Source organism: Crinia signifera, chromosome 2 (assembly GCF_055691185.1).
Source record: "Crinia signifera chromosome 2, ASM5569118v1, whole genome shotgun sequence".
Classification (NCBI taxonomy): Eukaryota; Metazoa; Chordata; class Amphibia; order Anura; family Myobatrachidae; genus Crinia; species Crinia signifera.
Genome location: NC_139218.1, coordinates 1,037,399 through 1,061,287, shown reverse-complemented (window position 1 = coordinate 1,061,287; position 23,889 = coordinate 1,037,399). Strand labels below are relative to the sequence as shown.

The 23,889-nt window shown below is 56.2% G+C and overlaps 2 protein-coding genes across 4 annotated transcripts in view; one reads left to right on the top strand and one right to left on the bottom strand.

The window, feature by feature from the left end:
• NDUFV3 (NADH:ubiquinone oxidoreductase subunit V3) overlaps positions 1 to 5,994 on the bottom strand; it is a 29,192-nt gene extending 23,198 nt beyond the window's left edge. The window contains exon 1 of the mRNA XM_083172572.1: positions 5,847 to 5,994. Coding sequence (XP_083028698.1) covers positions 5,847 to 5,994 — 148 coding nt within the window. The remainder of the gene's footprint in view (positions 1 to 5,846) is intronic.
• Positions 5,958 to 23,889, top strand: part of WDR4 (WDR4 tRNA N7-guanosine methyltransferase non-catalytic subunit) — a 189,701-nt gene continuing 171,769 nt past the window's right edge. Inside the window, exons 1-3 of one of the 3 annotated variants that reach the window (XM_083171428.1) lie at positions 5,958 to 6,127; positions 7,607 to 7,687; positions 7,806 to 7,868. In XM_083171428.1, the coding sequence (XP_083027554.1) occupies positions 7,620 to 7,687; positions 7,806 to 7,868 (131 nt within the window). In that variant the 5' untranslated portion in view covers positions 5,958 to 6,127; positions 7,607 to 7,619. The remainder of the gene's footprint in view (positions 6,128 to 7,606; positions 7,688 to 7,805; positions 7,869 to 23,889) is intronic. The other 2 variants (XM_083171427.1, XM_083171429.1) reach the window with 2 other exon arrangements.

Genomic DNA, 23,889 nt, shown 5'->3' with positions numbered 1-23,889 from the left:
TTCCAGTGTAAAAAATAAAGCAGCCAGTATTTACTCTGCACAGAAACAAAATAAACACCTCAATGTAACTCTCTCTGCACGTGTTACATCTGCCCCACCTGCAGTGCAGTATAGTCCATTAGAGAGAAAATTTGCCTTTGCGAGTGAACTAGAATCAGGCCCCGAGTCCACCTGCCAGGAATGGAGCCAGAGGGCTCTCCTAGCAGAAACAGAAGCCTGAGATGCCATAATGCTAGCGTCCAGGGCAGCCATCCTCAAACACAAAGCAGCCAAATGCACATGAGTGACCAGAGGCCGCAACTCCCCCAGGGGCTTCTGCCCATTAACCAAGAGCTTGCCAATGCCAAAGCCGGTCTCGCAATGGCTCCCGTGGGTGGAGCTTCTACATGTCCACCAGAAGAGGGATTCATACTTTGTACGGTCTTCCGCTGGGAGCGGGGTACGGAGGAAGGAGGAGCCTGGGCTGGGGGCAGGGTACGGAGGAGCCTGGGGGCAGGGTACGGAGGAAGGAGGAGCCTGGGGGCAGGGTACGGAGGAAGGAGGAGCCTGGGCTGGGGGCAGGGTACGGAGGAAGGAGGAGCCTGGGCTGGGGCAGGGTACGGAGGAAGGAGGAGCCTGGGCTGGGGGCAGGGTACGGAGGAAGGAGGAGCCTGGGCTGGGGGCAGGGTACAGAGGAAGGAGGAGCCTGGGCTGGGGGCAGGGTACAGAGGAAGGAGGAGCCTGGGCTGGGGGCAGGGGTACGGAGGAAGGAGGAGCCTGGGCTGGGGGCAGGGTACAGAGGAAGGAGGAGCCTGGGCTGGGGGCAGGGTACAGAGGAAGGAGGAGCCTGGGGGCAGGGTACGGAGGAAGGAGGAGCCTGGGCTGGGAGCAGGGTACGGAGGAAGGAGGAGGCTGGGCTGGGGGCAGGGTACGGAGGAAGGAGGAGCCTGGGCTGGGGGCAGGGTACGGAGGAAGGAGGAGCCTGGGGGCGGGGTACGGAGGAAGGAGGAGCCTGGGGGCGGGGTACATAGGTAGGAGGAGCCTGGGCTGGGGGCGGGGTACGGAGGGAGGAGCCTGGGCTGGGAGCGGGGTACGGAGGAGGAGGAGCCTGGGGGCGGGGTACGGAGGGAGGAGCCTGGGCTGGGAGCGGGGTACGGAGGGAGGAGGAGCCTGGGGGCGGGGTATGGAGGAAGGAGGAGCCTGGGCTGGGGGCAGTTTATGGAGGAAGGAGGAGCCTGGGCTGGGAGCAGGGTACGGAGGAAGGAGGAGCCTGGGCTGGGGGCATTTTATGGAGGAAGGAGGAGCCTGGGCTGGGGGCAGGGTACGGAGGAAGGAGGAGCCTGGGCTGGGGGCAGGGTACGGAGGAAGGAGGAGCCTGGGCTGGGGGCAGGGTACGGAGGAAGGAGGAGCCTGGGGCGGGGTACAGAGGTAGGAGGAGCCTGGGCTGGGGGCGGGGTACGGAGGGAGGAGCCTGGGCTGGGAGCGGGGTACGGAGGGAGGAGGAGCCTGGGGGCGGGGTATGGAGGAAGGAGGAGCCTGGGCTGGGGGCAGTTTATGGAGGAAGGAGGAGCCTGGGCTGGGAGCAGGGTACGGAGGAAGGAGGAGCCTGGGCTGGGGGCATTTTATGGAGGAAGGAGGAGCCTGGGCTGGGAGCAGGGTACGGAGGAAGGAGGAGCCTGGGATGGGGGCAGTTTATGGAGGAAGGAGGAGCCTGGGCTGGGAGCAGGGTACGGAGGAAGGAGGAGCCTGGGCTGGGGGCAGGGTACGGAGGAAGGAGGAGCCTGGGCTGGGGGCAGGGTACGGAGGAAGGAGGAGCCTGGGCTGGGAGCAGGGTACGGAGGAAGGAGGAGCCTAGGGGCAGGGTACGGAGGAAGGAGGAGCCTGGGATGGGGGCAGGGTACAGAGGAAGGAGGAGCCTGGGCTGGGGGCAGGGTACGGAGGAAGGAGGAGCCTGGGCTGGGAGCAGGGAACGGAGGAAGGAGGAGCCTGGGCTGGGAGCAGGGAACGGAGGTGCCCAGTCCTACATCCAACCTATTCCCAGCATCAGCTGCGCCTCCCCTATGGAGCGACAGAGAAATAGACAATGGTCGGTAAGAGATATTGGTTAAATCCATTTGATTTTTTTTTATATATGTATCCGAACTGTCCGTTTGTCAGCAAATTTCCTCCAATACATTAGCAGATATCTGTTCCCACGAGGGGATGTGGTGCACTTCAAACTGTGTCCATGTCAACATTCAGGTCAAAAAACAGTAAAAAACCCATGTCAACCTTTTGACTGTCGACCTTGCCAATGTCGACCTAATGTCCTGTTGACCTAGACCCATGTCGACCTTGCTGCCTGTCGACATAGTTGCTGTAGACCGAATGATCCCAACCCGACAGAGATTGGAGGTAGGAGCAGACAGGGACTCAGCCGTCATTTATACACACACATTTAGTGACCGTGGGAGCTGGGGGCAGGGTACGGAGGAAGGAAGGAGGAGCCTGGGCTGGGGGCAGTTTATGGAGGAAGGAGGAGCCTGGGCTGGGAGCAGGGTACGGAGGAAGGAGGAGCCTGGGCTGGGGGCAGGGTACGGAGGTAGGAGCAGACAGGGACTCAGCCGTCATTTATACACACACATTTAGTGACCGTGGGAGCTGGGGGCAGGGTACGGAGGAAGGAAGGAGGAGCCTGGGCTGGGGGCAGTTTATGGAGGAAGGAGGAGCCTGGGCTGGGAGCAGGGTACGGAGGAAGGAGGAGCCTGGGCTGGGGGCAGGGTACGGAGGTAGGAGCAGACAGGGACTCAGCCGTCATTTATACACACACATTTAGTGACCGTGGGAGCTGGGGGCAGGGTACGGAGGAAGGAGGAGCCTGGGGGCAGGGTACGGAGGAAGGAGGAGCCTGGGCTGGGGGCAGGGTACGGAGGAAGGAAGGAGGAGCCTGGGCTGGGGGCAGTTTATGGAGGAAGGAGGAGCCTGGGCTGGGAGCAGGGTACGGAGGTAGGAGCAGACAGGGACTCAGCCGTCATTTATACACACACATTTAGTGACCGGGGGAGAGATGTACTAATGCTGTGTACACACGGGGGCGATAGGGGCTATAATCGCAGGCGACCATATTGCCAGTGATTGGAGTGCGCACCAGCGATAAATCGCCGGGTGCGCGCTCCCGTTTCTGCCCCATTGTAACCGTTGCTCCTGCGACCAGCTAATTACCTCTGCGGCTCCCCAGCAGAGGTTCCTTTACATCAGCGACCATCTCAGCGAGACACTGAGCAATATATTGATAGCAATGTATCCCCCCCCTCCCCCGTGTGTACGCACCTTAAGCCTTGAAAAGTGATAAAATGGGAGAGTGATAAACCATCAACCAATCAGCTCCTAATCCTGATCCCAATGACTGACAGTGTCATGTCCTAATACACACCGGACACCAGGGGTACCATGCAGAGTATTAATAATATCAGGGGCCCCATGTATGCAGGGTATAACACTATCAGGGGCCCCATGTATGCAGGGTATAATAATATCATGGGCCCAATGTATGCAGAGTATAATAATATCAGGGGCCCCATGTATGCAGGGTATAATAATATCATGGGCCCAATGTATGCAGGGTATAACACTATCAGGGGCCCCATGTATGCAGGGTATAATAATATCAGGGGCCCAATGTATGCAGGGTATAATAATATCAGGGGCCCCATGTATGCAGAGTATAATAATATCAGGGGCCCCATGTATGCAGGGTATAACACTATCAGGGGCCCCATGTATGCAGGGTATAATAATATCATGGGCCCAATGTATGCAGAGTATAATAATATCAGGGGCCCCATGTATGCAGAGTATAATAATATCAGGGGCCCCATGTATGCAGGGTATAACACTATCAGGGGCCCCATGTATGCAGGGTATAATATTATCAGGGGCCCAATGTATGCAGGGTATAATAATATCATGGGCCCAATGTATGCAGGGTATAATAATATCAGGGCCCAATGTATGCAGGGTATAATAATATCAGGGGCCCAATGTATGCAGGGTATAATATTATCAGGGGCCCAATGTATGCAGGGTATAATATTATCAGGGGCCCAATGTATGCAGGGTATAATATTATCAGGGGCCCAATGTATGAAGGGTATAATATTATCAGGGGCCCAATGTATGCAGGGTATAATATTATCAGGGGCCCAATGTATGCAGGGTACAATATTATCAGGGGCCTTGTGCAAGCAGGGTATAATAATAATATCAGGGGCCCGTGTATGCAGGGTATAATAATATTAGGGGCCCCCTATTATGCAGGGTATAGCACTATCAGGGGCCCCATATATGCAGGGTATAGCACTATCAGGGGCCCCATGTATGCAGGGTATAGCACTATCAGGGGCCCCATATATGCAGGGTATAGCACTATCAGGGGCCCCATATATGCAGGGTATAGCACTATCAGGGGCCCCATATATGCAGGGTATAGCACTATCAGGGGCCCATCAGGGACCCCATATATGCAGGGTATAGCACTATCAGGGGCCCCATATATGCAGGGTATAATATCAGGGGCCCCATGTATGCAGAGTATAATATCAGGGGCCCCATGTATGCAGGGTATAGCCCTATCAGGGCCCTGGTATATGCAGGGTATAGCCCTATCAGGGCCCCGGTATATGCAGGGTATGTATGCAGGGTATAGCCCTATCAGGGCCCCGGTATATACAGGGTGTAGCCCTATCAGGGGGGCCCCGGTATATGCAGGGTATGTATGCAGGGTATAGCCCTATCGGGGGGGGGGGGCCCGGTATATGCAGGGTATAGCCCTATCAGGGCCCCGGTATATGCAGGGTATGTATGCAGGGTATAGCCCTATCAGGGGGGCCCTGGTATATGCAGAGTATGTATGCAGGGTATAGCCCTATCAGGGCCCCGGTATATGCAGGGTATGTATGCAGTGTATAGCCCTATCAGGGCCCCGGTATATGTAGGGTATAGCCCTATCAGGGGGGGCCCCCGGTATATGCAGGGTATAGCCCTATCAGGGGGGCCCCGGTATATGCAGGGTATAGCCCTATCAGGGCCCCGGTATATGCAGGGTATGTATGCAGGGTATAGCCCTATCAGGGGGCCCCCGGTATATGCAGGGTATGTATGCAGGGTATAGCCCTATCAGGGGGGCCCGGTATATGCAGGGTGTAGCCCTGTCAGGGCCCCGGTATATGCAGGGTATAGCCCTATCAGGGCCCCGGTATATGCAGGGTATGTATGCAGTGTATAGCCCTATCAGGGCCCTGGTATATGCAGGGTATGTATGCAGTGTATAGCCCTATCAGGGCCCGGTATATGCAGGGTTTAGCCCTATCAGGGCCCGGTATATGCAGGGTATGTATGCAGGGTATAGCCCTATCAGGGGGGCCCAGTATATGCAGGGTATGTATGCAGTGTATGGCCCTATCAGGGGGGGCCCAATATATGCAGGGTATGTATGCAGGGTATAGCCCTATCAGGGCCCCGGTATATGCAGGGTATGTATGCAGGGTATAGCCCGATCAGGGGGGCCCCGGTATATGCAGGGTATGTATGCAGTGTATAGCCCGATCAAGGCCCCGGTATATGCAGGGTATGTATGCAGGGTATAGCCCTATCAGGGCCCGGTATATGCAGGGTATGTATGCAGGGTATAGCCCTATCAGGGCCCGGTATATGCAGGGTATGTATGCAGGGTATAGCCCGATCAGGGGGGCCCCGGTATATGCAGGGTATGTATGCAGGGTATAGCCCTATCAGGGCCCCGGTATATGCAGGGTATGTATGCAGGGTATAGCCCTATCAGGGCCCGGTATATGCAGGGTATAGCCCTATCAGGGCCCATCTCCTCTCACCTCCAGCCGCAGCCTCCTCACAGCTCTCAGCACCGGAGCCGCCATTCTGACCCTGACTCTGGGACTCAGCGCTCAGTAAAGCAGTGACACAGGAGGAGGCCGCCACTAGAGGGCGCACAGCGGGAACAGCGCAGCCGGGAGCCGCCATCTTCTAGGAGACCAGCGGCGTAGGGCGGACACAGTGCTGACATAAGATTGTCCCCTAGGGGCCATGGTGCGGGATCGTCATAGGAGAGGGACACATCACATGGTCAGCAGCATGTCCTCCTCTGCTCCCTGATGTATATACTCTGCCTATTATATACCTATATATCTCCCTGTAATATCTACTACTGTTGTGTATACTCTACCTATATATATATCTTTATCTATCTATCCCTTCTGTGTGCATGTACATATACAACTGCTAATATATATCCACCAATCCCTGATGTATATACTCTGCCTGTTATATACTTATATATCTCCCTGTAATATCTACTACTGTTGTGTATACTCTACATATATATATATATATATATATATATATATATATATATATATATCCCTTCTGTGTGCATGTACATATACAACTGCGGATATATATCTATCAATCCCTGGTATATATACTCTGCCTATTATATACCTATATATCTCCCTGTAATATCTACTACTGTTGTGTATACTCTACCTATATATATATCTCTATCCCTTCTGTGTGCATGTACATATACAACTGCTAATATATATCAATTCCTGGTATATATATACTCTGCCTATATATCTCCCTGTAATATCTACTACTGTTGTGTGTACTCTACATCTCTCTCTCTCTCTCTCTCTCTCTCTCTCTCTCTCTCTCTCTTCTCTCTCTCTCTCTCTCTCTCTCTCTCTCTCTCTCTCTCTCTCTCTCTCTCTCTCTCTCTCTCTCTCTCTCTCTCCTCCTCTCTCTCTCTCGACGTTTTTCCAATCACACTCTTACTCCAAGGTGGATATCACCAAATGTACATTTTCGGGGTCAGCGCCCCTTCCTCAGGGTACAATCCACCAAAGACAAGCAACACTGTTGCTTGTCTTTGGTGGATTGTACCCTGAGGAAGGGGCGCTGACGTCGAAAATGTACATTTGGTGATATCCACCTTGGAGTAAAATTGTGATTGGAAAAACGTCTGGAGTGCCTTTTCTATTGGATAAGGTTGTATGGATTTCTTAAAGTGCACCCAGCTTTATTGATCTGTGACTACTGAGTGCCGGCAAATCGTGAACTGTATAGATATATATATATATATCTCTCTCTCTCTCTCTATATATATATATCTATATATATCTATATATATATATATCCCTTCTGTGTGCATGTACATAAATAACTGCTAATATATATCCACCAATCCCTGGTATATATACTCTGCTATTATTATATATCTATATCACCCTGTAATATCTACTACTGTTGTGTATACTCTATATTTATATTTATTTAAAAAATATATATATATTATATACACACTACCCGTGTTATATCTACTACTGCTGGTATGTATGTATGTATGTATGAAATCTCGCATAGATTTCCAGCTTCCTGTTCCCACCAGACACACTGGACATTTAAGTGCGTCTATCTGCACATATTGCAGCATTGCTAACCGGTCTGAATTAAGCGCAGTGCCCCCTCTTTTGGTGCCTTTATATGATCTGTCCCTATAATACCCCCCCCCCCCCCCCCACACAGACTGTGCCCCTATAGTTATCCGCTTTATGACCACTGTCTCTCTTTATAGAGCACTGTTTACAATGCTGCGCCTGAGGGCTGGGAAACTCGTTGTTATCACGGGCTGCCGCCTGCTGGGAGCCAGAAGTGGGTAAGTAATTCTGCGTCATATTGTCCTGTATGATTCTCGCTATCCTATTACACATATGTCGTATTACTGTGTCCTGATCATTACATGGTATATGCTGTATACTGTCATCTCCTTGCAGTTCCTGTGATGGCTTCTTCATGCTTGAGTCCAGCACTCTGGAGAGATGCCCCCCAGGGGCAGAGTAAGTAATACAGGGAATATGGCCATTATTCGTATTGGGGCAGTAACTTCTATGAGAGTCTATAGTGTTCTCCCTACAGTCATCTGCCTGGGTGCATCTGGGCCTGCCGCAGCCTAGCGTGCTCTGCCTGGGTGCACCTGGGCCTGCCGCAGCCTAGCGTGCTCTGCCTGGGTGCACCTGGGCCTGCCGCAGCCTAGCGTGCTCTGCCTGGGTGCACCTGGGCCTGCCGCAGCCTAGCGTTCTCTGCGTGGGTGCATCTGGGCCTGCCGCAGCCTAGCGTGCTCTGCCTGGGTGCATCTGGGCCTGCCGCAGCCTAGCGTGCTCTGCCTGGGTGCACCTGGGCCTGCCGCAGCCTAGCGTGCTCTGCCTGGGTGCATCTGGCCTGCCGCAGCCTAGTGTGCTCTGCCTGGGTGCATCTGGGCCTGCCGCAGCCTAGCGTGCTCTGCCTGGGTGCACCTGGGCCTGCCGCAGCCTAGCTTGCTCTGCCTGGGTGCATCTGGGCCTGCCGCAGCCTAGCGTGCTCTGCCTGGGTGCACCTGGGCCTGCCGCAGCCTAGCGTGCTCTGCCTGGGTGCACCTGGGCCTGCCGCAGCCTAGCGTGCTCTGCCTGGGTGCACCTGGGCCTGCCGCAGCCTAGCGTGCTCTACCTGGGTGCACCTGGCAGCAGACAGCATCTCCCATGTGATCCCCCCCCAGTCTTCTTCCCCTGCAGCAGCAGACAGCATCTCCCATGTGCTCCCCCAGCCCCCTTCCCCTGCAGCAGCAGACAGCATCTCCCATGTGCTCCCCCCAGCCCCCTTCCCCTGCAGCAGCAGACAGCATCTCCCATGTGCTCCCCCAGCCCCCTTCCCCTGCAGCAGCAGACAGTATCTCCCCAGCCCCCTTCCCCTGCAGCAGACCGCATCTCCCATGTGCTCCCCCCAGCCCCCTTCCCCTGCAGCAGCAGACAGCATCTCCCATGTGCTCCCCCAGCCCCCTTCCCCTGCAACAGCAGACAGCATCTCCCATGTGCTCCCCCCAGCCCCCTTCCCCTGCAGCAGCAGACAGCATCTCCCATGTGCTCCCCCCAGCCCTCTTCCCCTGCAGCAGCAGACAGCATCTCCCATGTGCTCCCCCAGCCCCCTTCCCCTGCAGCAGCAGCAGACAGCATCTCCCATGTGCTCTCCCCCAGCCCCCTTCCCCTGCAGCAGCAGACAGCATCTCCCATGTGCTCCCCCAGCCCCCTTCCCCTGCAGCAGCAGACAGCATCTCCCATGTTCTCCCCCCCAGCCCCTGCAGCAGCAGACAGCATCTCCCATGTGCTCCCCCCCAGCCCCCTTCCCCTACAGCAGCAGACAGCATCTCCCATGTGCTCCCCCCCAGCCCCCTTCCTTTACAGCAGCAGACAGCATCTCCAATGTGCTCCCCCCAGCCCCCTTCCCCTGCAGCAGCAGACAGCATCTCCCATGTGCTCTCCCCCTGCCCCTGCAGCAGCAGACAGCATCTCCCATGTGCTCTCCCCCAGCCCCCTGCCCCTGCAGCAGCAGACAGCATCTCCCATGTGCTCCCCCCAGCCCCCTTCCCCTGCAGCAGCAGACAGCATCTCCCATGTGCTCCCCCCCCTTCCCCTGCAGCCGCAGACAGCATCTCCCATGTGCTCCCCCCAGCCCCCTTCCCCTGCAGCAGCAGACAGCATCTCCCATGTGCTCCCCCCAGCCCCCTTCCCCTGCAGCAGCAGACAGCATCTCCCATGTGCTCTTCCCCTGCAGCAGCAGACAGCATCTCCCATGTGCTCCCCCAGCCCCCTGCAGCAGCAGCCAGACAGCATCTCCCATGTGCTCCCCCAGCCCCCTTCCCCTGCAGCAGCAGACAGCATCTCCCATGTGCTCCCCCAGCCCCCTGCCCCTGCAGCAGCAGCAGACCGCATCTCCCATGTGCTCCCCCCAGCCCCCTTCCCCTGCAGCAGCAGACAGCATCTCCCATGTGCTCCCCCCAGCCCCCTTCCCCTGCAGCAGCAGCAGACCGCATCTCCCATGTGCTCCCCCAGCCCCCTTCCCCTGCAGCAGCAGACAGCATCTCCCATGTGCTCCCCCAGCCCCCTTCCCCTGCAGCAGCAGACAGCATCTCCCATGTGCTCCCCCAGCCCCCTTCCCCTGCAGCAGCAGACAGCATCTCCCATGTGCTCCCCCCCAGCCCCCTTCCCCTGCAGCAGCAGCCTGCATCTCCCATGTGTTCCCCCCCCAGCCCCCTTCCCCTGCAGCAGCAGCCAGCATCTCCCATGTTCTCCCCCTTCCCCTGCAGCAGCAGACAGCATCTCCCATGTGCTCCCCCAGCCCCCTTCCCCTACAGCAGCAGACAGCATCTCCCATGTGCTCCCCCAGCCCCTTCCCCTTCAGCAGCAGACAGCATCTCCCATGTGCTCCCCCCAGCCCCCTTCCCCTGCAGCAGCAGACAGCATCTCCCATGTGCTCGCCCCCTGCCCCTGCAGCAGCAGACAGCATCTCCCATGTGCTCCCCCCAGCCCCCTGCCCCTGCAGCAGCAGACAGTATCTCCCATGTGCTCCCCCCCAGCCCCCTGCCCCTGCAGCAGCAGACAGCATCTCCCATGTGCTCCCCCAGCCCCCTGCAGCAGCAGACAGCATCTCCCATGTGCTCCCCCCAGCCCCCTTCCCCTGCAGCAGCAGACAGCATCTCCCATGTGCTCCCCCAGCTACCTGCCCCTGCAGCAGCAGACAGCATCTCCCATGTGCTCCCCCCAGCCCCCTTCCCCTGCAGCAGCAGACAACATCTCCCATGTGCTCCCCCCAGCCCCCTTCCCCTGCAGCAGCAGACAGCATCTCCCATGTGCTCCCCCAGCCCCCTGCCCCTGCAGCAGCAGACAGCATCTCCCATGTGCTCCCCCAGCCCCCTGCCCCTGCAGCAGCGCACAGCATCTCCCATGTGCTCCCCCCAGCCCCCTTCCCCTGCAGCAGCAGACAGCATCTCCCATGTGCTCCCCCCCAGCCCCCTGCAGCAGCAGACAGCATCTCCCATGTGCTCCCCCCCAGCCCCCTGCCCCCTGCCCCTGCAGCAGCAGACAGCATCTCCCATGTGCTCCCCCAGCCCCCTGCCCCTGCAGCAGCAGACAGCATCTCCCATGTGCTCCCCCCCAGCCCCCAGCCCCCTGCCCTGCAGCAGCAGACAGCATCTCCCATGTGCTCCCCCAGCCCCCTTCCCCTGCAGCAGCAGACAGCATCTCCCATGTGCTCCCCCCAGCCCCCTTCCCCTGCAGCAGCAGACAGCATCTCCCATGTGCTCCCCCAGCCCCCTGCCCCTGCAGCAGCAGACAGCATCTCCCATGTGCTCCCCCCAGCCCCCTTCCCCTGCAGCAGCAGACAGCATCTCCCATGTGCTCCCCCAGCCCCCTTCCCCTGCAGCAGCAGACAGCATCTCCCATGTGCTCCCCCCAGCCCCCTTCCCCTGCAGCAGCAGACAGCATCTCCCATGTGCTCCCCCCCAGCCCCCTGCCCCTGCAGCAGCAGACAGCATCTCCCATGTGCTCCCCCAGCCCCCTTCCCCTGCAGCAGCAGACAGCATCTCCCATGTGCTCCCCCCAGCCCCCTTCCCCTGCAGCAGCAGACAGCATCTCCCATGTGCTACCCCCAGCCCCCTTCCCCTGCAGCAGCAGACAGCATCTCCCATGTGATCGCCCCCAGCCCCCTTTCCCTGCAGCAGCAGACAGCATCTCCCATGTGCTCCCCCAGCCCCCTTCCCCTGCAGCAGCAGACAGCATCTCCCATGTGCTCCCCCCATCCCCCTTCCCCTGCAGCAGCAGACAGCATCTCCCATGTGATCGCCCCCTTCCCCTGCAGCAGCAGACAGCATCTCCCATGTGATCGCCCCCTTCCCCTGCAGCAGCAGACAGCATCTCCCATGTGATCGCCCCCAGCCCCCTTCCCCTGCAGCAGCAGACAGCATCTCCCATGTGCTCCCCCAGCCCCCTTCCCCTGCAGCAGCAGACAGCATCTCCCATGTGATCGCCCCCAGCCCCCTTCCCCTGCAGCAGCAGACAGCATCTCCCATGTGCTCCCCCAGCCCCCTTCCCCTGCAGCAGCAGCCTGCATCTCCCATGTGTTCCCCCCCCAGCCCCCTTCCCCTGCAGCAGCAGCCAGCATCTCCCATGTTCTCCCCCTTCCCCTGCAGCAGCAGCCAGCATCTCCCATGTTCTCCCCCTTCCCCTGCAGCAGCAGCCTGCATCTCCCATGTGTTCCCCCCCCAGCCCCCTTCCCCTACAGCAGCAGACAGCATCTCCCATGTGCTCCCCCAGCCCCTTCCCCTTCAGCAGCAGACAGCATCTCCCATGTGCTCCCCCCCAGCCCCCTTCCCCTGCAGCAGCAGACAGCATCTCCCATGTGCTCGCCCCCTGCCCCTGCAGCAGCAGACAGCATCTCCCATGTGCTCCCCCCCAGCCCCCTGCCCCTGCAGCAGCAGACAGCATCTCCCATGTGCTCCCCCCCAGCCCCCTGCCCCTGCAGCAGCAGACAGCATCTCCCATGTGCTCCCCCCAGCCCCCTTCCCCTGCAGCAGCGGACAGCATCTCCCATGTGCTCCCCCAGCTACCTGCCCCTGCAGCAGCAGACAGCATCTCCCATGTGCTCCCCCAGCCCCCTGCCCCTGCAGCAGCGCACAGCATCTCCCATGTGATCGCCCCCAGCCCCCTTCCCCTGCAGCCGCAGACAGCATCTCCCATGTGCTCCCCCAGCCCCCTTCCCCTGCAGCAGCAGACAGCATCTCCCATGTGCTCCCCCCAGCCCCCTTCCCCTGCAGCAGCAGACAGCATCTCCCATGTGATCCCCCCAGCCCCCTTCCCCTGCAGCAGCAGACAGCATCTCCCATGTGCTCCCCCAGCCCCCTTCCCCTGCAGCAGCAGCAGACCGCATCTCCCATGTGCTCCCCCAGCCCCCTGCCCCTGCAGCAGCAGACAGCATCTCCCATGTGCTCCCCCCCAGCCGCCTTGCCCTGCAGCAGCAGACAGCATCTCCCATGTCCTTCCCCCAGCCCCCTTCCCCTGCAGCCGCAGACAGCATCTCCCATGTGCTCCCCCCAGCCCCCTTCCCCTGCAGCAGCAGACAGCATCTCCCATGTGCTCCCCCAGCCCCCTGCCCCTGCTGCAGCAGACAGCATCTCCCATGTGCTCCCCCCAGCCCCCTGCCCCTGCAGCAGCAGACAGCATCTCCCATGTGCTCCCCCAGCCCCCTTCCCCTGCAGCAGCAGACAGCATCTCCCATGTGCTCCCCCAGCCCCCTTCCCCTGCAGCAGCAGACAGCATCTCCCATGTGCTCCCGCAGCCCCCTTCCCCTGCAGCAGCAGACAGCATCTCCCATGTGCTCCCCCAGCCCCCTTCCCCTGCAGTAGCAGACAGCATCTCCCATGTGCTCCCCCCCAGCCCCCTTCCCCTGCAGCAGCAGACAGCATCTCCCATGTGCTCCCCCAGCCCCCTTCCCCTGCAGTAGCAGACAGCATCTCCCATGTGCTCCCCCAGCCCCCTTCCCCTGCAGCAGCAGACAGCATCTCCCATGTGCTCCCCCAGCCCCCTTCCCCTGCAGTAGCAGACAGCATCTCCCATGTGCTCCCGCAGCCCCCTTCCCCTGCAGCAGCAGACAGCATCTCCCATGTGCTCCCCCCAGCCCCCTTCCCCTGCAGCAGCAGCCTGCATCTCCCATGTGCTCCCCCAGCCCCCTTCCCCTGCAGCAGCAGACAGCATCTCCCATGTGCTCCCCCAGCCCCCTTCCCCTGCAGTAGCAGACAGCATCTCCTATGTGCTCCCCCAGCCCCCTTCCCCTGCAGCAGCAGACAGCATCTCCCATGTGCTCCCCCAGCCCCCTTCCCCTGCAGTAGCAGACAGCATCTCCTATGTGCTCCCCCAGCCCCCTTCCCCTGCAGCAGCAGACAGCATCTCCCATGTGCTCCCCCAGCCCCCTTCCCCTGCAGCAGCAGACAGCATCTCCCATGTGCTCCCCCCAGCCCCCTTCCCCTGCAGCAGCAGACAGCATCTCCCATGTGCTCCCCCAGCCCCCTTCCCCTGCAGCAGCAGACAGCATCTCCCATGTGCTTCCCCAGCCCCCTGCAGCAGCAGACAGCATCTCCCATGTGCTTCCCCAGCCCCCTGCAGCAGCAGACAGCATCTCCCATGTGCTCCCCCAGCCCCCTTCCCCTGCAGCAGCAGACAGCATCTCCCATGTGCTCCCCCAGCCCCCTTCCCCTGCAGCAGCAGACAGCATCTCCCATGTGCTCCCCCAGCCCCCTTCCCCTGCAGCAGCAGACAGCATCTCCCATGTGCTCCCCCCCAGCCCCCTTCCCCTGCAGCAGCAGCCTGCATCTCCCATGTGTTCCCCCCCCAGCCCCCTTCCCCTGCAGCAGCAGCCAGCATCTCCCATGTTCTCCCCCTTCCCCTGCAGCAGCAGACAGCATCTCCCATGTGCTCCCCCAGCCCCCTTCCCCTACAGCAGCAGACAGCATCTCCCATGTGCTCCCCCAGCCCCTTCCCCTTCAGCAGCAGACAGCATCTCCCATGTGCTCCCCCCCAGCCCCCTTCCCCTGCAGCAGCAGACAGCATCTCCCATGTGCTCGCCCCCTGCCCCTGCAGCAGCAGACAGCATCTCCCATGTGCTCCCCCCCAGCCCCCTGCCCCTGCAGCAGCAGACAGTATCTCCCATGTGCTCCCCCCCAGCCCCCTGCCCCTGCAGCAGCAGACAGCATCTCCCATGTGCTCCCCCAGCCCCCTGCAGCAGCAGACAGCATCTCCCATGTGCTCCCCCCAGCCCCCTTCCCCTGCAGCAGCAGACAGCATCTCCCATGTGCTCCCCCAGCTACCTGCCCCTGCAGCAGCAGACAGCATCTCCCATGTGCTCCCCCCAGCCCCCTTCCCCTGCAGCAGCAGACAACATCTCCCATGTGCTCCCCCCAGCCCCCTTCCCCTGCAGCAGCAGACAGCATCTCCCATGTGCTCCCCCAGCCCCCTTCCCCTGCAGCAGCAGACAGCATCTCCCATGTGCTCCCCCAGCCCCCTGCCCCTGCAGCAGCAGACAGCATCTCCCATGTGCTCCCCCAGCCCCCTTCCCCTGCAGCAGCAGACAGCATCTCCCATGTGATCGCCCCCAGCCCCCTTCCCCTGCAGCAGCAGACAGCATCTCCCATGTGCTCCCCCAGCCCCCTTCCCCTGCAGCAGCAGACAGCATCTCCCATGTGCTCCCCCAGCCCCCTTCCCCTGCAGCAGCAGACAGCATCTCCCATGTGCTCCCCCCCAGCCCCCTTCCCCTGCAGCAGCAGACAGCATCTCCCATGTGCTCCCCCAGCCCCCTTCCCCTGCAGCAGCAGACAGCATCTCCCATGTGCTCCCCCAGCCCCCTTCCCCTGCAGCAGCAGACAGCATCTCCCATGTGCTCCCCCAGCCCCCTTCCCCTACAGCATCTCCTATGTGCTCCCCTGGGATACGGTCAGTTGGTCGACATACTGCAAGGTCCACAGGGGTCTAGGTCGACACAAGCATTAGGTCGACAGTCAAATGGTTTTCATGCCCTAATATCCACTAGCGCAGTGATGACTAACCTTGACACTCCAGCTGTTGTTGAACTACACATCCCAGCATGCCCTGCTACAGTTTTACGATTTGGCCATGCTAAAACTGATGCAGGGCATGCTGGGATGTGTAGTTCAACAACAGCTGGAGTGTCAAGGCTAGCCATCACTGCATGGTGGGAGAATAAAATAGTGTGCCGAGTGCATGGACACTTAAAACTGTGTCCATGTCGACTGTGTCGACATTCGGGTAAAAAAAAAACAGTGAAAAACCCCGTTGACCTTATTGTCTGTCGACCTAGACCATGGCGACCTAATGCTTGTTGACCTATTGACCTGTCGACCTTGTCCCATGTCGACCTAGACCCCTGTCGACCTTGCACTATGTCGACCTTGTGGTGTCGACCTTATGACTGTCGACAATCTTTAGGTCGACCATACAATCCATACCCCCCCCCCCCCAAAGAACATAAATGATTTGTGTAGGTAGGGTACATATCCCTAAATAAATGTAGTCACTGGAATGGGAGGCGCATCACGCACCCTCCTCCTTGGTCCCGCTACTGCCTGACAGCGCTGCTTCCTAGTGCCAGATGGGGTTGTGGCAGGTTCACCTGTGGAGTGCCAGGTAGCAGCCTGTGTGCACGCTCCGCACTGGCTGCTGTCTTCTGCTGCTGCAGTGCACTGTGGAACGCATGGCACTGACTTACGGAAAGGCGTCCAGTGCTTCTGCTATCCTTTCAGCACTACCCAGATGTCCCAACCTGGCTTTGGACCATTTACACCGCTCACGACCCAGGTCCGACCAGTGTTCCACCCTGGTCAGGACCTGGGTAGGAGTCCAGTGTCAATGGACCTGGGTTGGTCCCTTTTACACCAACACTGACCTGGGTCCGACCTGGGGTATAAGATAATGTCTGATAATAAATTTGGTCTCTGAAAACGAACGAAAAAATGTGGAGCCTGCTTGCCATGCATAGTGCTATTCGTATATTTATAGCGGACCAGAAGGGGTTCACCCAAATTTAGATTGGGTGTATTTGCCCAATTTTGACACCTCTGTACTTACTGAAAGGTCTCTGAGATTGCTCCCCTTTGGTCGTGTTTGGTGTAAATAATAGGCCATAATTTTTTTGACTTCTTTATTGATAAATCCACTCAGGTGGCTGCACCTATTACCCAGATATGTTTGTCTGCCACCTAGTGGACTCGCTGATGGGGAGTACTAGCGCTTATTCCTGGTCTCTCTTCTCTGGACTGCTGGGAATAGGGAACGCTCTGATGCTGAGAGTATGGTAAAGGATAGGGCAGAACTGTGATCAGCGATTCCTATCTGTAGGTCCTGTGAATAATGAAGTCATCAGGCGTAATCGTCACATCGAGGAAATTCTCCTTAGATGAATCCATTGTATTCCAAGCACAGTCTGGAATCCTTCCTATGTGACATGTATGGGTGATTGTGCTGTGTCCCCAATACCATTGGCTTCTATGCATTATTGGCTGGGCTGCCGGTGATGTTTATTGGAAATCCGTGTCATGTCTGAGTGGATTTCTAGGACTTTATTCTTCGGGACATGTCAGGGGCCACAGGGCTAACGCTGGGTAGTTAGAGTGGTGAGCGTGCATTCCAGCACCAAAGGTTAAACTTCTTGCTGCCTCCCAGGCAGCTAGGCTCCTCCCCTCCTCTGCCCCGCCGCCAGGCTCCTCCCCTCCCCCGCCTCCAGGCCAGGCTGCTCTCCTCCTCTACCCCACCTCCAGGCCAGGCTCCTTTCCTCCTCTACCCCGCCTCCAGGCCAGGCTCCTTTCCTCCTCTACCCCGCCTCCAGGCCAGGCTCCTTTCCTCCTCTACCCCGCCTCCAGGCCAGGCTCCCCTCCTCTACCCCGCCTCCAGGCCAGGCTCCTCTCCTCCTCTACCCCGCCTCCAGGCCAGGCTCCTCCTCTACCCCGCCTCCAGGCCAGGCTCCTCTCCTCCTCTTCTACCCCGTCGCCAGGCTCCTCTCCTCTTCTACCCCGCCTCCAGGCCAGGCTCCTCTCCTCCTCTACCCCGCCTCCAGGCCAGAAAGCTCAGTTTTTTCAGTGCTGACAGGAGCCAACATGCATCTTACAGAGGGGCTGCATTGTGCAGACTTGCTTCTTTTTAAATCTTTATTTCTCCTTCATACTTCATGGCAGCCATTACATTGGGTTTATCCCCTTCTCTCTCCCAATTAGACAGGTAGTTTTTTCCCCTAGGACCCAGCTCCTCCTCTTCCTCTTGCTATATAACCGAGCACCTCCCCCTAGACCATAGTCTTTTTTCCTGTCTCCTCTATCTGTAAACAGGTAGTTAGATTAGTGTAGAGACATGATTTAAAAATAGGAGACCTGGCAGCGTGGGGTGGCGGTGCCTTACCCTATATATGTGGTCCGGAGCCGGTGGCATGGATCTGTGCTCAACGAATGGGTTGGCGGAGCCTGTAACCCAGTATCAAGGAGGTATGGGACTCACCTAAAGCCTTTAAGTGCGGGAGCCATGGCGCAAGTATGGTGAGTCCAGAGCACGAGAGAGCGGCATAAGCATGCTCCCCCAGGCTGGCGTCTGTTCCGGGAAGCAGTCGCCGGAGGGGAAGTGAAGCGAGCGGCAGACCGGCGCGCGGTCTGCGGTGCATAGGCAGACCGCGTGCGTTCCACTGACAGGAAGCGTACGGCGCTTCCTTGCTGGGCGTCCCGTGTGAGACGCGCGGGCGGACGTGACGCACGGGCGGACGTGACGCATATGCGACGCGTCAGCACGCGGCCTGCGTTCCAGCGCGGGTCGCGTGCGTTCCACAGGGCGGAAGAACAGTGTATATATAGCGCCTGGCCGGTGTGACAGGCGCTGCTGCTTCTTGTCTGCGTGGTTGCTCTGTGGAGACTCGGCTGCAGTATGGAGGGAGCCTCTCCTAATGTGAATACACCGCTGCCCAGGTAAGTCCTCAGTGAGGACTGGTTATGGTACTTTGTTGCTGGTCAGTCAGTTAGTTAGTTGTCTTTTTCTTCTGTTTTAGTGTGCCTGTTGTGGCCAAAAAGAAGACAGCTAAAAAGCGATTGGATAAGATTTGCCCTGAGTGTGACAAGTCGTTTATTGGAGAGGATGTATTATGCAAATGTTGTCTTCAGAAGAAGGAATCTGCTTCAGTGTCTAGCCAGATATCAGAACTTAGGGAATGGATGGAGAAAAATTTTGTCTCTAAAAAAGAATACTCTGGCAATAAAAGGTCTAGGTCTCAGACCAGTTTGGATGTGGACGATGATGTGGGATCAATAGGGGCCGGTTCTGATGACGGCACAGGTGGTTCCACGGCCGAATCTGGAGAAGTGACTGAAGACGAGCGTTTGTTTGATTTAGGTCTTGTGGAAGTGGTGTTAAAAAACTTATATAAGACCTTGAATTACAAGCAGCCGGTTAAAACGGAGTTGGACACTCTTTTTGAAGATAGGTCAAGGAAAGGCAGATGCTTTCCTGTCCACAAGGTAGTCAAAGACATACTGATAAAAGAGTGGAATAATGTGGACAAACGTGTGGGGTCCTTTAAAAGGGTTGAGAAAATGTTTCCCTTAGAAGATGAGGAGTTTCTAAAATGGAGCAATGTGCCCAAAATTGATGCATCTGTATCTGAGGTCACTACCCGCACGACTATTCCGTTAGAGGACGGTGCTTCCCTGAAGGACCCTATGGAAAAGAGGATGGAGAGTGCTCTGAAACGTTTGCATATATCTACCTCTGTGTCCATGAAGGCAGGCGTAGCCATAGCTTCTCTGTCACGAGCATTACGCATATGGTGTGCGGCACTGCAGGATGATATGCAGGATAAAACCTCCCGAGATCATATGAGCAAAAGCCTGGCTCAGATACAAATGGCCATAGATTATGTATGTGAGGCATCGCTGGACATGCTGGACTTTTCGGCCAAATCTTTGACCTCAGGAGTAGTAGCCAGAAGGGCACTCTGGCTGAAGTCATGGTCAGCGGACTCACACTCCAAAAATAAACTGGCCACACTTCCGTATGAGGGGGCTTTTCTCTTTGGAAGTAAGCTTGACCAAATGATTCAGAGGATGTCGGGGGGTAAATCGGTCAGGTTACCCCAGGACAGGAGAGGTAGATTTAATGCCTACTCCAATAGGCAATCATTTAGACAGGCCAGGTCTTACAGACCAGGTAGGCCTTTTCGTGACAAATACGCATCAGGTACGTCACGAGCGTTTTTTCACCAGTATATTAAAAAGAGAGGCGAAAGCTCTAGTACAGCCCAGAAGCAGTGACGCCAGGGGCGCTATGGAGCGGATTCCAGTAGCAGGAAGACTGTTGGAATTTGCTCACGTCTGGGAGCACAACGTCTCGGACAAATGGGTCTTAGAGATAGTATCTCAAGGATACCGGTTAGAATTTCTGTTAAAGCCGAAATGGGCAAAGTTTTTAAGTTCCAACCTTCCCCTATCAGAAGCGGAAAAGGAGGTGTTGAAGTCAAGCGTGCAGGATCTGATCGACACAAAAGCAGTCGAAGAAGTTCCGTTAAAAGAAAGAGGACTGGGGTATTACTCCCGGTTGTTTGTTATAAGCAAAGCCTCAGGCGGGTTCAGAACCATCCTCGACTTGAGGGGTCTGAACGATCGGCTAAGAAAAAAGAAGTTTCATATGGAAACGACCAAGTCGATCTTGATGGGAATCAGGAAGGACGATTATCTGGTAGCAATCGACCTGAAGGATGCGTACTTTCATATTCCCATCTTTCCAGCCGACAGAAAGTATCTAAGGTTTGCCATAAAAGAAAGACATTTCCAGTTTACATGCCTGCCATTCGGGCTAACCTCATCACCCCGGGTCTTCACGAAGGTTCTGGTAGTATTAATAGAAAGCCTAAGAAGGCAAAAGGTGATGGTGTGGGCATATCTAGACGACATCTTGATAGCAGCACAGTCCGAGGAGGAAAGTGTACTAGCAAGAGACTATACCATCGAGTTTCTTCAAAGGCACGGCTGGATGATCAACTGGGAAAAAAGTCGTCTCACTCCGTCAAGAAAGATTCAATTTCTAGGCATCGTGGTAGACACCGTCTCTTTCCAAATAGCGCTCTCAGAGAAAAGGTGCGAGAAAGTCCAGCAGCTGATTTCTCTTATTCACAGCGAACCCCGCGTGCCCTTAAGGACTGCAATGAGTTTACTCGGGATGATGGCTTCAGCAGTAGAAGTTACGCCTTGGGCAAGATGGAGAATGAGGCCACTGCAATGGTTTCTCCTGAGATTCTCACGAGATCATACGCCACTAGATCAAACAATAAGAATTCCAAGCGCAGTAAAGGTCTCCTTGAATTGGTGGAGCTACGATCTGTTAAGAGAAAGAAGAAAGTCCCTACAAAGTCCGTCATTCGTAGTGATAACTACAGATGCCAGCGCCTCAGGCTGGGGGGCGCATGGAGTAGGAAGATCGTGCCAAGGAAGGTGGTCAATGCGAGAAAAAAACTGGTCCTCGAACCACAGAGAGTTGAGGGCAGTGTGGCAAGCGATAAAATTCTTCACGGACGACATAAAGGGGTCACATGTGCGGGTGTTCTCAGACAATGTCACGACAGTCTCTTACATCAACCGGCAAGGAGGCACAAGAAGTCGGGTGTTGTTGGAGGAAGTAGAGAATATAATGTCTTGGGCCGAAGTAAATCTGCTGTCTATTACAGCCTTGCACATTCCGGGGGAAGAGAATCAAGCAGCAGACTTCTTGAGTCGCAATACATTAATTCCAGGCGAATGGGAACTAAAGCAGTCAGTCTTCCAGCTCATAGTAGAAAACTTCGGCATGCCAGAGATCGACCTAATGGCGACATCGGTCAACAAGAAGGTTCCCCGGTTCTTCTCACGGTACCCAGCACGCGGGTCGTGCGGAATCGACGCCCTATCTCAGGAGTGGAACTATTCCCTAGCCTATGTGTTCCCACCATTTTCTCTCATCCACAGAGTGTTATGGAAGATCAGATCGGAGAGATGTCAGGTGCTGATAGTTCTTCCATATTGGGCCAGAAGGGCTTGGTTCCCGATGCTAGAGAGCATGGCGGTAGCCGGACCTCTGTTTCTGCCAGTGTCATCAGACCTTCTGTCTCAGGGACCAATCAGATGCCAAGATCCGCAGAACTTGTCGTTGACGGCGTGGAAATTGAGAGGCAGCAGCTAAGGGAGAAGCACCTATCCTCAGAAGTGATAGAGATACTGCTCCAGGCGAGAAAAAAGGTTTCGTCGGCTATCTATTACAGAGTCTGGAGGATATTTGCTAATTGGGCTAAAGGCAAATTTCAGTTTCCAAATGCATCCATCTCTCATGTGCTACAGTTTCTGTGTGACGGTTTCAACAAAGGTTTAGCAGTTTCTACCCTGAAAGTGCACGTCTCGGCATTAAGTGTGTTACTAGACCAAAGGCTGGCAGAGCATTCTCTAGTAAAAAGATTCTGTCAGGCCATCAAGAGAATCCGGCCGAGGGTTCGTTCTTTGGTTCCTCAATGGGATCTTAACCTGGTGCTAAATGGGCTTATGGAGGCTCCGTTCGAGCCGTTGGACAGGACAAGCCTCAAGTTTTTGACATGGAAAGTGGCGTTTCTGGTAGCAATCACTTCAGCCAGAAGGGTTAGTGAGCTCCAGGCGCTGTGTATTCAGGAGCAATATCTGAAGATATTCCCGGATAAAGTAGTCCTGAAGACTAAAAGTTCTTTTTTGCCAAAAGTGGTGTCATTTTTTCATTTAAATCAAGAAATTATTTTACCTTGTTTTTTTCCCAATCCTTCAAATAAAAAAGAAGAAAATTTGCATTCGTTAGATGTGGTCAGAGCCATTAAAATTTATTTGGATAGGTCTGCCTCATTCAGACAAACAGAGAATTTGTTTGTGATCCCGCAAGGGGCGAAGAAGGGATTCGTTCCAGCGAAACAGACAATTTCTCGGTGGCTTAAAGAAGTTATTTCCTTTACCTACAAGAAAGTAGGACGTCCAGTCCCGGAGGGTATAAAGGCACACTCGACACGGGCAATGGCGGTTTCATGGGCGAGAGAGGCGAACGTATCAGCCAGTGAGATATGTCAAGCTGCTACTTGGAAATCTCTGCATACGTTTTCCAAGCATTATGCCCTGGATGTGGCAGGAGCACGGTTCGGAAGTGAGGTCCTGAGGCAAGCGCTAGCTTGAGGTATTGTATAGCCCGCCCTACTGCTTTGGTACATCCCAATGTAATGGCTGCCATGAAGTATGAAGGAGAAAGCAAGGATTATACTCACGATAATACCTTTTCTTCGGAATACTTCATGGCAGCCTATATTTTTTAGCCCTCCCTGTTTCTGTTTTTTCCCTAGGATCGGGTCGGAGACATTCAAAAGACTATGGTCTAGGGGGAGGTGCTCGGTTATATAGCAAGAGGAAGAGGAGGAGCTGGGTCCTAGGGGAAAAAACTACCTGTCTAATTGGGAGAGAGAAGGGGATAAACCCAATGTAATGGCTGCCATGAAGTATTCCGAAGAAAAGGTATTATCGTGAGTATAATCCTTGCTTTTTTCATCCTGTTTTGTTACAATGACTGGGTGTCAGTGACAGGGCAGCAGTGATGGGCTGCTGCTCCATCACCTGGACCCCGCAGCTGCAGCACCATGCATCGGTGAATGACCGCAGCTGGCCCCGAGCACTCGGGAGACCACAGGCCCCGACTGTGCACCAGGGTGCACCAATCAGGTAATGTGTTCCATGCCAGGAGTGCATGCGCATTAAGCCGGTCTGTGCTAGAAAGCGGACAGCTGGTACGCCACCCACTCCTGCTGGACCACCAGGGATAAAGTGTGTAGGCAGCAGAGCAGTTAAGTGGGGCCGCCCAGGATGTGCCGGATCCCCACCATTTTACCGGGGCCGGATGTGGTTGTCTTACCTGGTGGCCATTTGTTAGCAGGGGGAGTGGGCTCCCCTCACAAAGCCACTCCCCCGGGGACAGTAGGAAAGCATGCCCAGACAGGTTCACTGATCCTTCCTGCCTGGCAGCACATGTGGAGGGACATGGAGAGCTTATTAGCCACCCGGTGATCCACTCCTGGGTCAGTCCTCCTTGTAACTCTCCTACAAGGACACAAGTTACTGAGTTTTATGCTCCGGCCAGCCATAGCTGCTTAAGGAGCTTAGTGCCATTTCTCTGCCATGCAGTGTATGCCTTGTGTGCTTGCTGTATATTGTGAACTGATTTAACACGATCACTGCCTGTTAGAAGTATATTATGTTAACTGTGTCCTCTGTCTCAGCATCCCATGGCAGCCCTGGACATCCAGGACACGTACCTGCATATCCCCATCAGACCAGAACATCGACGGTTTCTGTGGTTTGCACTGCAGGACCGTCATTTCCAGTTTTAGGCTCTGCCCTTTGGCCTGTCCACGGCACCTCAGGTCTTTACAAAGGTCATGGCAGTGATGGGCAGCAGACTTCGCAATCAGGGTATCTGGATACTGCTG